Here is a 14,486-nt window from a genome sequence, read left to right as displayed (position 1 = left end):
CTGGTTGGAGACTGATTAAAAATATGAGGCTGGGCCATCATGTTAAACAGCTATTTAATCAGATGTAGGTTAGGCAGCATGGTGATAATTAGGGTGGACTCTGCATGGTGTTGCCTGAGGGGCTTGGTGGGACACCACCGCTCCTAGCAATCACAGTCTTTTTTGTTTCAGCTCTTAGGCACTGCTTTCTTTTAAACATATTTTTGTGATTATAAATGTTTAATCATTTCATTATCTAATATAATTTTAAGTTACTTTAATGGTTTTCGTGCAAGCTTGTATAAGCAGTCACCTGTCTTTTGATCCAGTCCAGATTCTGGGTAAAAAGTCAGCGGATTGTATATTATTAGAACACCATAATCAGATGCCATTTACATGTTTATTTATATATATTTGGACTCTACACTACGAATGTCATGTTTATATTTGATGGTAAACGGCGAAAAAGGAAATCATAGAAAATGTCAGAAGGAGGAGCTTATTTGACACAGGATGTATTTTATTTTGAAAGGATTTTGCACAGCAAGTGCTGCTGTCAAAAGTAAAGAAGTTAAACTAGGGAAATATATAAACTATTGTATTTTTTTTATTGTTTAACATTATATTTCATAAATGACTAACTTAATGGCCACTAAAACAGAAATAAAATATGTATTTTTAAATGGTTAAGTGGGATTTTGCAGCTCCTTTTGGGTTTCTGTCAGTATGAAACTGGCTCAAATGGCCCTTTTTGCATAAAAAGTTAAAAACCACTGACTTAGACAAGGAAAAAAGCAGATTGTTGGAGTATATTTAACATCAATAGGGTATTCTTTGTGTCATGAGGATGCTTTAATAACACTTGCCATTCTATTTCAAGTACATGCACATACATTAAACTGATTTCTGCTATCACCCTCAGAGTACCCTCTTCATCCCAGCAAAAATCTCAGCAGGATAGTTCTTTATCCCACTTAAAAGTGTTTTTAAATTTACAATGAAGCCTTAAATGCGCTTCCACATAAATCCAGCCGCTATCGAAGAATTTGTTACCGAGAGGTCCTTGTTGGCAGAAACTGTTCCCATGACAAAGCGCTTGAGTTTTTTTTTTTTTTTTTTTTTTATACAGCAGGGCCTCTGTGCTGCTTCACGAAGTGAAAATGCAATATGAGAAAGGGATTAAACCTCTAATACAAAATGCAGAAAAGTAACAGTGACAGCACTGGCAAAGGCTGCCATACTCTATATCCACACTCTAAGCAATACTCACACACAGCTCAGAGAGACACTGCAGAGAGCAGCTGGGGAAGGCAGCGGGTCCACAAAGGGGATAAAAGGGAGGAAGGCATGGGGGTGAAAGCATGAGGGACTCCAGCAGAGCATATTCAGGAACAAAAGAGGAAAAACTGAGTGGGAAAAGTCGAGAAAAGAGAAGGCAGTAAATCGTGCCGTCTTTCAGTATCTAACAAAAATGAATTGACACTGCCCATTCCCTTTTTTCTGCTAGAGGATCTGAAACCACCATAATGTCTCCAATAAATCACAAATGTCACTTTTCAATGTTTTTCCAGCTTTCATTTTTCATTACTGTGCCTGGAATTAATATTTGCACAAATGTCAACGCAGAGTTTCAGTCTCATCATCCTGGGTCTCATGATGCCCATCCATGCCAAAAAATAAGTGGACACATAAGCTCAAAATCTCATCACAGCTGCATTCATAACGATATATAACCCAGTCTAAACTTTAGGTCATTTATATAGGCAACAATAAAATTATGACTGCATTAAAAGGGAGTGTTTCTGCTTTTTTTGGCAGCTTTTCGTGGATAATGTTACATGACAGGACTGAATAATTATACAGTTCGTAATGGCGTAGTTACAGCTGGAAGGCCAATTATGCTGTTGTAGGTGGATGTGGTACATCAAGTGCAGCCAGAATGCTGTGATTCAAGTGTTGTTAACTCTATACTAGTGTTTTGGAGAGATGTGTCAAAGATACGACGCATTGATCTAAAAACAGCGCAGCTGTGGTGTCCGTGGCTCTGCAGTTGACAGGTAGAAAAGATGATACTGACTATAAATACATTAAAGCCCTTAAAAATAGTCACTGAGGATGGAAATGAGCACACAGGCAATCAAAGACTCCTTTTAAATGTGATGAAGGATGACATGTTTGCTTAAAGCAAATGATATCACTCGTAAGAAGCATTTAGAATTAAAAAAAATCCTTAAGAAAACATTTAGTTACAAAGAAAAAAGTGGGTATCAAAATATCCAGAAGAGCTGTTAGTCCACCTAACAAAGCAACAATACACATATTCACTGAACCAAAAAATTGATTTAAAGAACTCATGAACAGCAAAAATGTCAGAGGGGGATGTATTGACTACTCCTTCAACAATAAACAACAATAAAAGCAATGTGCCAGTGACTGGAGCTCACCAACAAAAGAGCCTCCTCTGTGTCCTCCACATTGCTGTCAATCACTCCCACAGACTCCCAGCATGTCAGCAGAGCCACTCATGGCCTCGAACATAAATCTCTTTCATGTCTAATATTTCTCAAATGTTGGAATAGTTTTTAAAAAGGGCAGCAACGCTGTGGATAGGCTTTTGTGTATTTCTCTTCTTAAAGTACCGAAGGCTCGCACTGAGATAATTGTTTGGTTTCTCACAAAAAATGAGCCCTAAAAATAAAAATAAATTGGTCAAAAGGATTGAACTTATTAGATGTAATAATAGCCTGAGGAAAAGATCGACTTAGGACTTCAGAAAGGGGTTGACGGATCTCTGTGCACTATATTGGAGACAGAGATGTTTTGGAGCCTGCATGACGTGACCCTTAGCAGTTTTACACTTCAAGGACCTGGCTTCACTTTTTGATCTGCTTCATTATAAAATGTCTGGTCTGCTTCTGTGTCTTTCTGCGTCTGTGCAATGTCAGACTGAGTCAGACATTTTGAGATCATGACTCTTTAGGACCATCTGGTTGTGAGCTCATCATTCATCTTGCAGCTGAAAACATTGGAGCGTTGCACCGAATGAATGTGGGATCAGTCCGACTCATCTCTGACGACATTTCATCTCTGCCTCATCATTGTAGATAACGACACAACATCTGGCTCTAATTTAGTAGCGATGCTGTTGTTCCTGATGCTTTTCTCATCGTTTTTCCTCAGTCCTGCTTTGATGGTGTTTCATTGTTTAATGGTTGATTTGAATTTAATATTTAAAAATCACTATAACTTAACCTTTTTTCGCAATCATTCTGAAGTGAAAGTGCTTTAATTTTTTTTCACTTTTATCAGACAGAGTGCATGAAAATTTGCATATATAATGTTCATATACTACCTACCAGCGTCCATGCTAAACCTCTTAGCAAATGAAGTAAATAAAGTTTGTCACTCATCCGTGTAAACACTAAAGATTCAGCGATTAAAATAATCTTAAAACTAAAATTAATTGCAGCGACTGCTCACTGAAGCAGCTCAGTACATCTAAACTATGAAATGAAATTAATTATTACCTCTCTCTTCAATCAAATCATCTAAACCCCATGGGTCCATCTGTGATCTGAAGGCAGAGTGACTCCAGCTCCGAGAAAACAAAGAGCTTCCGCCTCTCCCGCTGATTCTGAAGCTCTCATGCTGGTGGCAATGCTGCAGGGATGTGTTTTTGTTGCAGTGAATAATCTCTGAGTGGTAGTGTGTCTGTTGTTATCGTGTGCCTCGTAGCTGCAGCCCAGTGATGCTTGGTGAATAACAGATCTGTGCTTATCTCATAAGAATTAATCATATGTAGATGAAATGAATAAACAGCGGAGCACATCTGCAGCCAGAATGCATGTCCATCATCGACTGAGATGCTATATATGTTTGTGTCTGTGGAGGAAAGCCTGAGAGAGAACATCTGTCTGCCAGGAGGTGACAGCAGAAAGAAATGTGTCATTTTTCCGGGTGCTGGACTGTCTTTTTTTCCAGACAGACGGGAGCTGGTGTGAATGTTTATGCAGCAAAAAGGCAAGGTTTTTATGAAAATACACATAAAGCCCCACTGCAGTGAGGTTCACTTGTTTTAAATGAGAAAACGGTGTGCAACAAATGAGGCGTGCGCGTGAACAGCTCGCACTTTAGAGGTTGTCAGAGCTCGCCGGAGTGCGCACACGTCTTGTTTGCTGGTTTCTGCGTGTGTTTTCATATCTGCACACACCTCACGTATCGCATTTATGAGAGGGGGGGTGAAATGCAAAGGTGCACAAAGACATCAAGGCAGGAAAAGATGAGTCGTTACAAGAGGGAAAATGGTCTTTTGAATGGTATATTTACCAACCAAGAAAGGACTATAATTTCAGATGGTCATGCGGGTGCTTAAAGGTAGACACACCGGAGAAGAATACCAAGGTTTAGGGTCACTTCTTTGAAACCCTCCACCCTTTCTGTCTCAGTGTCCCAAAGGTGCAAAATTGATTCCACTTAAAGCTTTTAAAGCACCCCACAGGACCTTTGCTTGGCTCTGTAATAAATATCAAGATTGCTCCTGGATTGTTTTTAAATTGAATGCAATCTGCCAGAGCCGTGAGCCATCATTTCATATTTTCTCCTCCAATCTCTGCTTCCACTTGATGCCAGCCTCCTTTTGTTTCCATCATTGGGGATTTTGAGCAATTGTTCTGCTTCAAAGTAGAAAAGAGATCTTTGCCTTGTAAATCATTTTAAAACAGACAAAATGATTCATCACAGCCACGTAAAGTTAAAACATGGGAAAAATATTTGCAGGGGATGCTTGAATGAAAATGGAAACTGATATGGTTATATAAAGCCATCCTGCTACGAGGCTGATGAAGCAATCAGTGAATTCATTTTGGGAGGGGCCATCAGAGAGCAAACAACACAGCTTGCATATTTATATCCTTACCTTGGCTCATCCATAATGGAGGTCTCACATAAACCGATTTGTCTGGGAAAAAATAAGTTCTACTATTTTCCAAAGGCAAATGAAAATAATTAGTTGTAAATTTTGTTATCTTTAAAGACACGTGACACACATTTACTCAAAATTAGACAAAAAGGGATTTCACAGTTTAGTCTTGGTTCATTTTTTTTTTGGGGAGCTGGTTTAGCTCGTGCTGGTTTGCGGCGCCTTCCATCCGTGAAACCAGGGTTCGACTCCGGGCTGCTCCCTGTTCCCTTCTCTACCTTTGTGCCGGTTCCAAGCCCGGTTTGAGAAGGTTGCGTCAGGAAGGGCATCCGGCGTAAAACATTGCCAAATATACCATGCGACTTGTTCGCTGTGGCGACCCCTGATGGGAGAAGCCGAAAGAGGAAGAAGTCTTGGTTCATTTTTGATAGCACTTCGACCTTGAAACGTTACATATTAAAACATAATAATTGATCAAAAATAACCTGTTGGTGTGTTTTTTGCTAAAGATATTCACGAAATCAATAAAACGTATGCTCACTGTTTTTTATTGCACTTTTCATTTGAATTGTCTTTATAAACTTGTGCGATGAAAATTGAAACTCACACAATGCAGTGCCAACATGTTTGAAACATTTTTTTTAATCTAACTATATATATTTTAACAGTACAGTAAGGTCGAGTCCAAATTCATTACATACCCCTACAGCTTCTCCCTACTCCTAAATTTCGCCCTCCAAGCGGAGAGTTATGGAAAAATCGTGTCTACAAATCCAGACGTTACTACCACTCAATGACATCATCGATAGTTGCTGGTCATCTAGGTTAAAGCACAGGTGCCTGTGCTTGGAAAATACACAACAATATGACAATATGACAAAAAACAAAAAGTAATGACCTACACTTAAATGTAAACTTCTGTGCTTCAGAATACACAAGAAGAAATGCTTTTCCTTTAACAACGTGGATCCCTCTAAAGGCAAAGGGATACCCAGCCCTAAGTCGCAACTGCTCCCCCTTATAAAATCAAGTTTGGACACCGCTACAGCTCCAAATGCCTCTGCAATTGGAGCAATAGAGATAAGCCAGAGGGGTAAGAAAGCAGTTTGGATTCAGGCTAATTTTTGTGATGTTGTTTCTATTAAATTACCGCCCCCTCTGGTGGAGGGTGTAACTGCAGTTCCAAAAATTTGTTCACTCAATTTTTTTTTCATCCTGCAAAAACTACAATTACCAGAGCCCAACCCTTCACATTTAGTATCAATGAAAAGCACCAAATGCTCTCTGAAGATACAAAAGGAAGTAATTCAGTAGTATGCAGTGGTTAGGAGATATTCAGGTTTAGAAATGTCCTCTACAAATGGCAAATTTGCCTTTCTGGTAGTTACAAGACGTTTTATATTTATTTTGATGTGCCATATACTCCTGATTATTGATTTGTTTATGGTGTTTTTGTATCTATGTATCAATTGAAAAATGAATGATCGGTTTGTTTGAGTCATTAAATAGTCGGGCAAACATTTTTTATGCAGCTTGAAGCAATTTGTAAAGGATGCAGTGTGATATCTTATTTTGATTAGACTCATCCTGACGTTGTCTCATTAGATTGGTGCGTGGTGATTCACAGCCTTTGGTTTTCTTTGAATAGTTTGTTTCAGAGGCTGCTTGTTGTCATCGATCATGCCTGTTGCTTTTGAAAGCCTAAACTATAGCGGATTGTGTGAAATGGGGGAAAAGCATAGCCCACAATCTTTGGATGATCAGGGGTTTTTGCGTGTATTTCAACTCTGCTTGAGCAGCATGTGTCTGTTCTGTGATCACAGCTTGTCTCCAGTTCTCTGAAAATATCAAAAGAAGCTCTTGTCTTTTTTGGGATTTCATAATATTTAATGTCTCTGAAATATCTGGAATAGTGTTGAAACACAGTTAAACTATTGGTTTTAAAAGAGAAAATAGGACTCAAGCCCTTCTTGTTGTATTTAATTGCAAATCCATGGTTTAAATTATTCATCTTTTAAAGCAGAAAAACAAAAATTGCATTTGGCACAGATTTCTATGCAAGGATTTCATGAAATGATGAGCAGCCTGCTTTCACACATGACATGTTTAAGAGTTTAGTTGGATTTTACACTAAGGCAAATTTCAATATTAAAAGTGAACTAAAAATACGCTTTCAAGCTGAACTTTGAGACAGTTCTTTTTTTAACAAACAAGTTGTCATCTTCGCATTCCCAGAAGAGCCTTTTTTCAGGAAATATATTTGGAATCAAAGGGATTAACTGAAAGTCCGATGCACACAGTAGATGAAATAATGAGATTTTGATGGGGATTTAGACTTAAAAGGAATCGCGAGGGGTGGAGAAAAGCTGACAGGTCGCAAGCAAAACTAGAATAAAAGACTTTTTTATGCTAATTTTATAGAGATGCTTTAGTTATGAAAAGAAAACAATGTTTTTTTTAAATGTGCCCCATCTGCTGATGGATGAACAAAAGGCTCAATGACTGACAAATTCAACTGCACATTTTAATTGGTAAAAAAATGCATAAACAAACATAGCAAATCTCCTAATTTAAGATTTATATTGGTGCAATAAGCAACTTTTATTGATATTCAAGGTTTCTTTTTTACCCGGCTCAGATACTGTTGGCTCAGAGAGCAGATGTGTCTCTCCTCTCAAAGCAGAAGGGATGAAAGAGTGCAGAGATGTCTCCCACTCTGTGATCTCCAGTTGCCTTTGACATCAGTAGCCACCAACTCCAAAAGCACCACAGAACCGGGGAGGACGGGCTAAAAACGGATCTTCTCACCACTGTGACCACACATAAGCTCCATCCCCTGCTTTCTGTCCTCAATTTACTCTTTCTTCACAGCTGAATGTAAGATTTATTGATGCACTTTGCCTGTCAACACTAATAAAGCACGAGCACAATGCACAATAGAGCACACTTTTGCCCCTTCCAAACCCACTATACATCTTTTTTTTCTGCCACATGGGCAAAATGGATGCCTCAGTGCACCTATGGAAGGAACATAGGAAACCGATATGAGCTGAGCAGCAGGCCAGCTTATTGTCTCCTGCACACCCACAGAGATTCTATAATGTGGCCACATACACTTTAAGTAATTTTCCTACTCTCTTGAAGGTTGGTCATCCACTTGTCAAATAAGGCAGAGTATTTGAGCCTGTGTGAGACCATAAAAAGGGGATCTGAGTTGAGCTGTGAAGTGTTGACCTGAGAAAATGCAGCATGTCTTTAAGTCCGAAGCATAAAAAACGGTCTGTGTGTGCCGGCTGGAGCTGTTAAAGAAACCCTTCGCGCACAAAAATCCAAAATTTAAGCTTGAACATTTACTCCCTTTGATGACTTATTTCTGAGGTTTGCGTGGATGGCTGTCATGGGTATTTTTTTATTTTCTATATGCGGTGAAGCGTGGATTCCAGTCATTTTTTTCTGCTCTGTGCTACTATGTGGAGTGAGAGCTGTCGTGTCTCCACTGGTGCCTGATTCACGCTTCCTCCCTCTGGAAAACAGGCTCACCCATCAGGATCCATTAGTCTTCACACTGACAGGCCAGCCTTCCACTGAAAAACACTCCCATCCACAACTTTCTGATTGCCTCAGACGTTGGTCGGATATATCCACTAACAGGCCGAGATGCAGTGTGATTTGTTCAGGGCATTTAGAGATGGCAACACTCCTCATTCACACCCTTTAAAAAATGCACAAGACTGTTTTTGAATTCTTTATGTGCCTCCTCAGGTGAAGGATGGGAGGAAAAGGGGAAAAAAAAGGCGTCCAGAAGTCTGATAATATTTCTGTTGTGCTTGCAGACGGATGCGGCTCTGATGTACGACGCCGTGCACGTGGTGGCGGTGGCGGTGCAGCAGTCTCAGCAGATCACCGTCAGCTCTCTGCAGTGCAACCGTCACAAACCATGGCGCTTCGGAGGCCGCTTCATCAACCTCATCAAAGAGGTGCACAGCCGTCACCGCAATCATATCTCCTCTTGACCTTTGACCCCATGAATCCTTAGCTGTGTGTGCATAACGACTCAGTTGCTTCCTTAATATTACTACTAGATGAATTTTCACAGCAAATAAAACCACGGGATTGTCAATTAAAGTGAATTAAATCTCATAAACTTCTCAAACTTGAATCTCGGTGTCGATGGAATCTAAATAAGTGCTGCATTATCTGCAGCCACTGTATTTATTTCTGGATGTTACATCCTCCATACCCGACGTTTTCTGTGTGCTTATCTCCTGTGTTTATATCAAAGCCTCTGTGTGTCTCCTTAACTCCAGTCAGGGTCAGCCATTTGCTTTGTTCTACAAAGCTCTTTCATTCTGTGGATGGTATCATTGCAGGTAATTTTCGGAATGAGCCATTGTTGTAGCCGGTGCTTCCTCCCCCTCCTGTGTCTGCTATCGCTCTTCACGCCCGTCTGTTCCTCCCGTGGCTTTGATGTGAAACTTCAAGCCCAATGAACCACATGCATAATGAACTCTTACCTGTCAAACCTGCTTCTGTTCTTGCTACTCTGTTGTTTCTTGTTATTTTGCTGGAAACAGCAATGAGGAGAGGGCCAGATGGAATTAATCCCAGAGAAAAAGAAATAATAATAACGTTTATACCAGCTAGGCTGATGCTGTTAATGAACACAAGTTTATGGATTTTAAAGTGTGCATTTCTCTTCTTAGGCACACTGGGATGGTTTGACAGGACGTGTTCTATTCAACAAGAGCAATGGACTGAGAACAGATTTCGACCTGGATGTCATTAGTCTGAAGGAAGAAGGGCTGGAAAAGGTGTGCGATTATTAGAGCTGTTGCTCTGCGACTTCGGAGCTTTAGGCCTAAAAAACAAAATATTGGTCTTGATACTTTGAAGTGCTTAATTTGCTGTACGACAGGTGATATCGACTTAACACTGGCTTGTTTCAGCAGATTGGAACTTGGGATCCTCCCAGTGGACTCAATATGACAGAGACTCACAAAAGCAAGACATCGAACATCACTGACTCTCTGGCTAACAAATCCCTGCGTGTATCCACCATACTGGTAGACACGGCTGAAAGAAAACACACAAGCCGACAAATACACACAAAAATATCCATTACAAAGCACACAGATATCTGCAGCAGCTTGTTTCCCCCCCATACAGGAGGAGCCATATGTGATGTTTAAGAAATCTGACAAGCCTCTGTATGGAAACGACCGATTCGAGGGTTACTGTATCGACCTGCTGAGGGAACTCTCTGGCATCCTGGGCTTCCGTTACGAGCTGCGACTAGTGGAAGATGGGAAGTATGGAGCGCTGGATGAGAGCACAGGCCAGTGGAACGGCATGGTGCGGGAGCTAATGGACCATGTGAGTCAACAACCACCAGGGATTTTACATCAAATTTTTATACACAAACAAAAATTTCTGTTTTGTTTTCATCATTAAATTCGCAACTCTGTCAAAACAGACTAAAATATTCTCCCTTCTTTAGTATTTTATTAAAAACATAGCTATTTTATAAGGAAGGTAGGATCATGTCTGTTTTTTATTTTTTATTTTTGCCTTTTTTAAGATGAGATTACAATACCAAAAAATGATGCAAAAAACCCCAGAGCTTTCTTCTTCTTCTTCTTTCTGCTATGAATCGTTTTCCCCTTGTTCTCTCAGCCGCTTTTTGCCTTTTCCTTCCTTGCCGCACCATCCTCTCTTGCACTTAGTCCCAGAGAATCTGTGATACGAACCATTAATCTTGATGGGCAAATGGGTAATTGCAGTAGTAGATAACACACACATAAAAAAAAAACAGGAATAATTGTTTTTTACCACTTCTTGCCACTTTTTTGTAAATTAGCCTAAAACATAAAAACAGTTATGAAAGAAACGTTTTTTTAAATGGAAACTTTTAATAACAGGCAAATCTGAAGAAAATATGAAACTTTGTTTGTAGTTTCAGTGTCTTTGCCTCAACTTTAAGTACTACTTTTACAACTCTTTGTTGCATAGGTCTGGGGGTTTTAGGAAGAAAAAATCCATTCAGATAAAGATTAATGTAGAGGAAATTTGTCTTATAAATATTAAAATGAAGAAATAATATTGTGAAGATTTTAAATTAAGCAAAAAACTAAAACAGGAAAAGCAGCCGAAGATGAAGATATGTCTTGGAAGGATTATGCAAAAATACTTCAGAGCAAATGCTCAGCAGCTCAGAAGGCTAATGTTATGTTCAGGGGGACATGGGGTTAATTCGTCACAGATTAATCTAATCCCAAGATTGTTGCCTCAATGACTCACCTTTGGCTTCACATAAGAAGGATCAGACATATAACCTATAATTTGCGGAAAATCTCAGCCTCCTACCTGCTATTCTGGCAGAAGTAATGAAACTAGTCATTTTCTCCTCGACATCATTTCCCTCCTCCTGTACATATTGACAGGATCAGTTGTCAACATAAATCAGATATTAATTTTTTTCCGATCTAGTGGACTGCGATGCATTTCTCCCACTCAATGCCACCGCTATCATCTCTTTGCAGAAAGCAGACCTTGCAGTTGCTCCTCTGGCCATCACCTACGTCAGGGAGAAGGTCATTGACTTCTCAAAGCCCTTCATGACTCTGGGGATAAGTATCCTGTACCGCAAGCCCAACGGCACCAACCCGGGAGTCTTCTCCTTCCTCAACCCCCTCTCACCCGATATCTGGATGTATATTCTGCTGGCTTGCTTGGGTGTCAGTTGTGTGCTGTTTGTCATAGCCAGGTAACATGTCAACCCTCTCCTGCTTTCCTTCCCCACCTAACTACCTGATTGCTCATACTAACATGCAGCTGTTGCTTCTTCCCATCTTGCCACAGGCCTTGTTATTGTCATATAAGTTAGTCATGGGAATAAATATCAGTCAAAGCAAACATTTAACTGAAAATACCATTGCATGCTTCAGACCAACACATTGTTTTTGCTTCACAGGCATGATTAAGATTCTTTTGAATAAAGAGGGAATAAAAGGTCTACAGTGGTTCAGTGTATTCAGAGAGGAGAATACATTTGCATACGCATCTTCAACTGTAAGGCCAGCTGCCAAATGTCTCATAATCAGCTATAATGAATGCATAACCTACAGTTCTTGTTACACTGTTTTGCTGAACCTATCTGCCTGAAATGCTCCGTGCATGACTGACGCAGTCTAATGTATGCTAACCCCAGGGCTCAACCTCGTCTTTCATCCCCAGAGGTTTGGGTTTATTGCACGTTTTTAGAAAATGTTATCGGCAAAATGATCACTGGAGAAGAAAGCAGCAACTGTCACCTAAGTAAGTTCAGAATATGCAAATGTATATCTTTAGCTCTTTGCTTCCGCACTTGGTTAGGGTAAGTAATTAGCATTAAATTGCAAAGTGACTCAGTCCTTTTCTACACAGTGTCAATGAATGGAGTGTGCTTGAAAATATGAATTCTTCCCTACATTTCTCTGAGCTGGTTTTCCCATAAAAACTGCCACCAACAGATCATTTTGTTTACATACAGGTTATTCATGTGTATAATAAGCTCATAAAGTCTCTATTTTGGCGAATGAAATTACCTGAAACTCACTAGGGATTCACATGTTTAAGTCAATTCTTAAACACATTCCCCCCTTTGTCTTTTCCTCGTTTTTTCGCCTTTATCTTTTTGACAAAGCCATCTCATTTTAGCCTCCAGAGAATTGCACTTCACTCAGGGGTTTCTGCCAGCCCCGTTTGTGGCTGAATTGATTACCCTCTTTATCAACAACAAATGGCATTCTCTGAGATTACAAAAGAGAACGCAAACACTCATCTAAATATATTTGCGGTGCATTATTGCATGCTCCAAGCTCCTGGTGCCTGGGAGTTTTAACCTCTTCGCAATACAGACTTTTTTTTTTAACTTAGCCTTGAAGGGAAAGTCAAACAATCTGTAAAGACAGATATAGCAATTGAATCCCACAGACTGTTAATGGGGAACCCATGGTTTGTGTTTGTGTTGGTGGGAGAAGCAAAGAGGAGGACACACAGGAACATGGCAGAGTTAAAGGCATAGCGAGTTATTTTAGAATTCAGAGTGCAATACGACCTGTCCCCCGAGCTCGTGGTGAGGAGGTGACCTTACATCTGCATGTCCCACTTCCCTTTCTTCCTGGAGATCGGCGTGCAACACACGACTTACAGACCAGCTGCAGGCAAAGGTCAAACAGAGGAGGCATCAGGCCTGTACACAATATGGATGCTGAGAGGAACAAACACAATCCAATCAAGTGTGCGTTGTATAGATCTACACCCACAACCTTGCCGCCTACATACATCACATGTCAGCCTCAATCTGCTTTAGCTGCACGCAGCGACTGTGAACAACCACGGAATATATTTGACTTTGAAAAGGATTGATTCACAATTGCAACTACAGAAACACACACACAAATAACTATAAAAGCATTTGTGGAAACATTTTGAGGCACTGATGTACCCAGACATAAATAGAAACACACACGTAGGTGCACACACACACATCATTTCTCCCACACACTTCCACAAGGCCATTGTGCCATTAGAGTTGCCTGTGGTTCCAAGGAGACAGAGCTCATTGACATTCCAGTAAATCAGGCATCCTGTTGTTGTTGACAGGAAGAATTATAGTGTGTCATCACGGCCATGTCCACATAGATGATTCCTCGAGGGGACAGCGAGGCAAAGAGCTGTAAAAGGAGAGCAATGTGACAGATATGTTGCCACCTTCACGACGCCTGTGAAATAATACGTTTAATTAGACCGCAAACAAGATGATTTCAATAAAAAGTTCCTCTTTGCATTGATTGCAGGCTTTATTCGTCACACAGACAAAATTTGATGTTGAAAAGTAAAAAAATAATTCAGCAAAGGTAGAGGAAGGATGTGAAGTACAACAGAAAAACAAATGTATTAAATGGAAAAGGATAGCTGTCTCTCTGAAGAAATCCATGTTGACTTGCTGTGATCCTTCCCTCTGAAAGGACAAGGTGACCCAAAAGCATGCCAACAACAAACTCCCACATCAGGCAGGCTTATTCTATTTCATTGTGAAGGATGACTCACAGAAAAAAAATCACCCTTTTCCACATCTATGTGAGCCACCGTCTGTGTATTTTTATTTATTTTTCTGCTCTTTTTTTTTATTTTTGCACAATCGCAGCCTTAAATGTTCATTCATCTGTGTAATGAGAGGTTTGTGCTCTCCAACCTCACAATTATACCCCACCCTGTGTAATTGTCAATGGACTTTTCTTGCTGACACAGTCTGGTCACGTCCTGCACTGACATTCTCAGTCACCTGAGGAAGAGTTGATCTTCTGCGTTTCATTATATTTCCCACTAATTACTGAGCATCACGGTTTCTGACCTCATTTGCTTGTATTTCCCCCAAAGATCTAAACTTCATACATCGACCTGATTGATTTTTTTTTGTGTTTGCCACCCTTCTTAATGTTATACTAGCAATTAGTTGGGTGTTAAGGCAAGCTGTAATGCCAGTAAATACTCCTGCAAAGACTAAGAGCACATATCTGTTCCTGTGCATCACAAACAGTCTCTGTTG

General features: G+C 40.1%; 1 protein-coding gene across 2 annotated transcripts in view; it reads left to right on the top strand.

Annotated features, from left to right (window-relative positions):
* The window catches only part of LOC101173029 (glutamate receptor ionotropic, kainate 2), a 68,592-nt gene that overhangs the window by 36,332 nt on the left and 17,774 nt on the right, over nucleotides 1-14,486 (top strand). For both annotated transcript variants that reach the window (XM_004083458.4, XM_011491587.4), the window contains exons 7-11: nucleotides 8,731-8,874; nucleotides 9,601-9,708; nucleotides 9,847-9,960; nucleotides 10,064-10,270; nucleotides 11,437-11,660. In XM_004083458.4, the coding sequence (XP_004083506.1) occupies nucleotides 8,731-8,874; nucleotides 9,601-9,708; nucleotides 9,847-9,960; nucleotides 10,064-10,270; nucleotides 11,437-11,660 (797 nt within the window). The remainder of the gene's footprint in view (nucleotides 1-8,730; nucleotides 8,875-9,600; nucleotides 9,709-9,846; nucleotides 9,961-10,063; nucleotides 10,271-11,436; nucleotides 11,661-14,486) is intronic.

This window comes from Oryzias latipes, chromosome 24, assembly GCF_053564925.1.
Source record: "Oryzias latipes strain Hd-rR chromosome 24, Olatipes_Hd-rR_3.1".
NCBI lineage: Eukaryota > Metazoa > Chordata > Actinopteri > Beloniformes > Adrianichthyidae > Oryzias > Oryzias latipes.
Note: the sequence above shows the minus strand (reverse complement) of the source record. Positions and strands in the feature narration are given on the sequence as shown.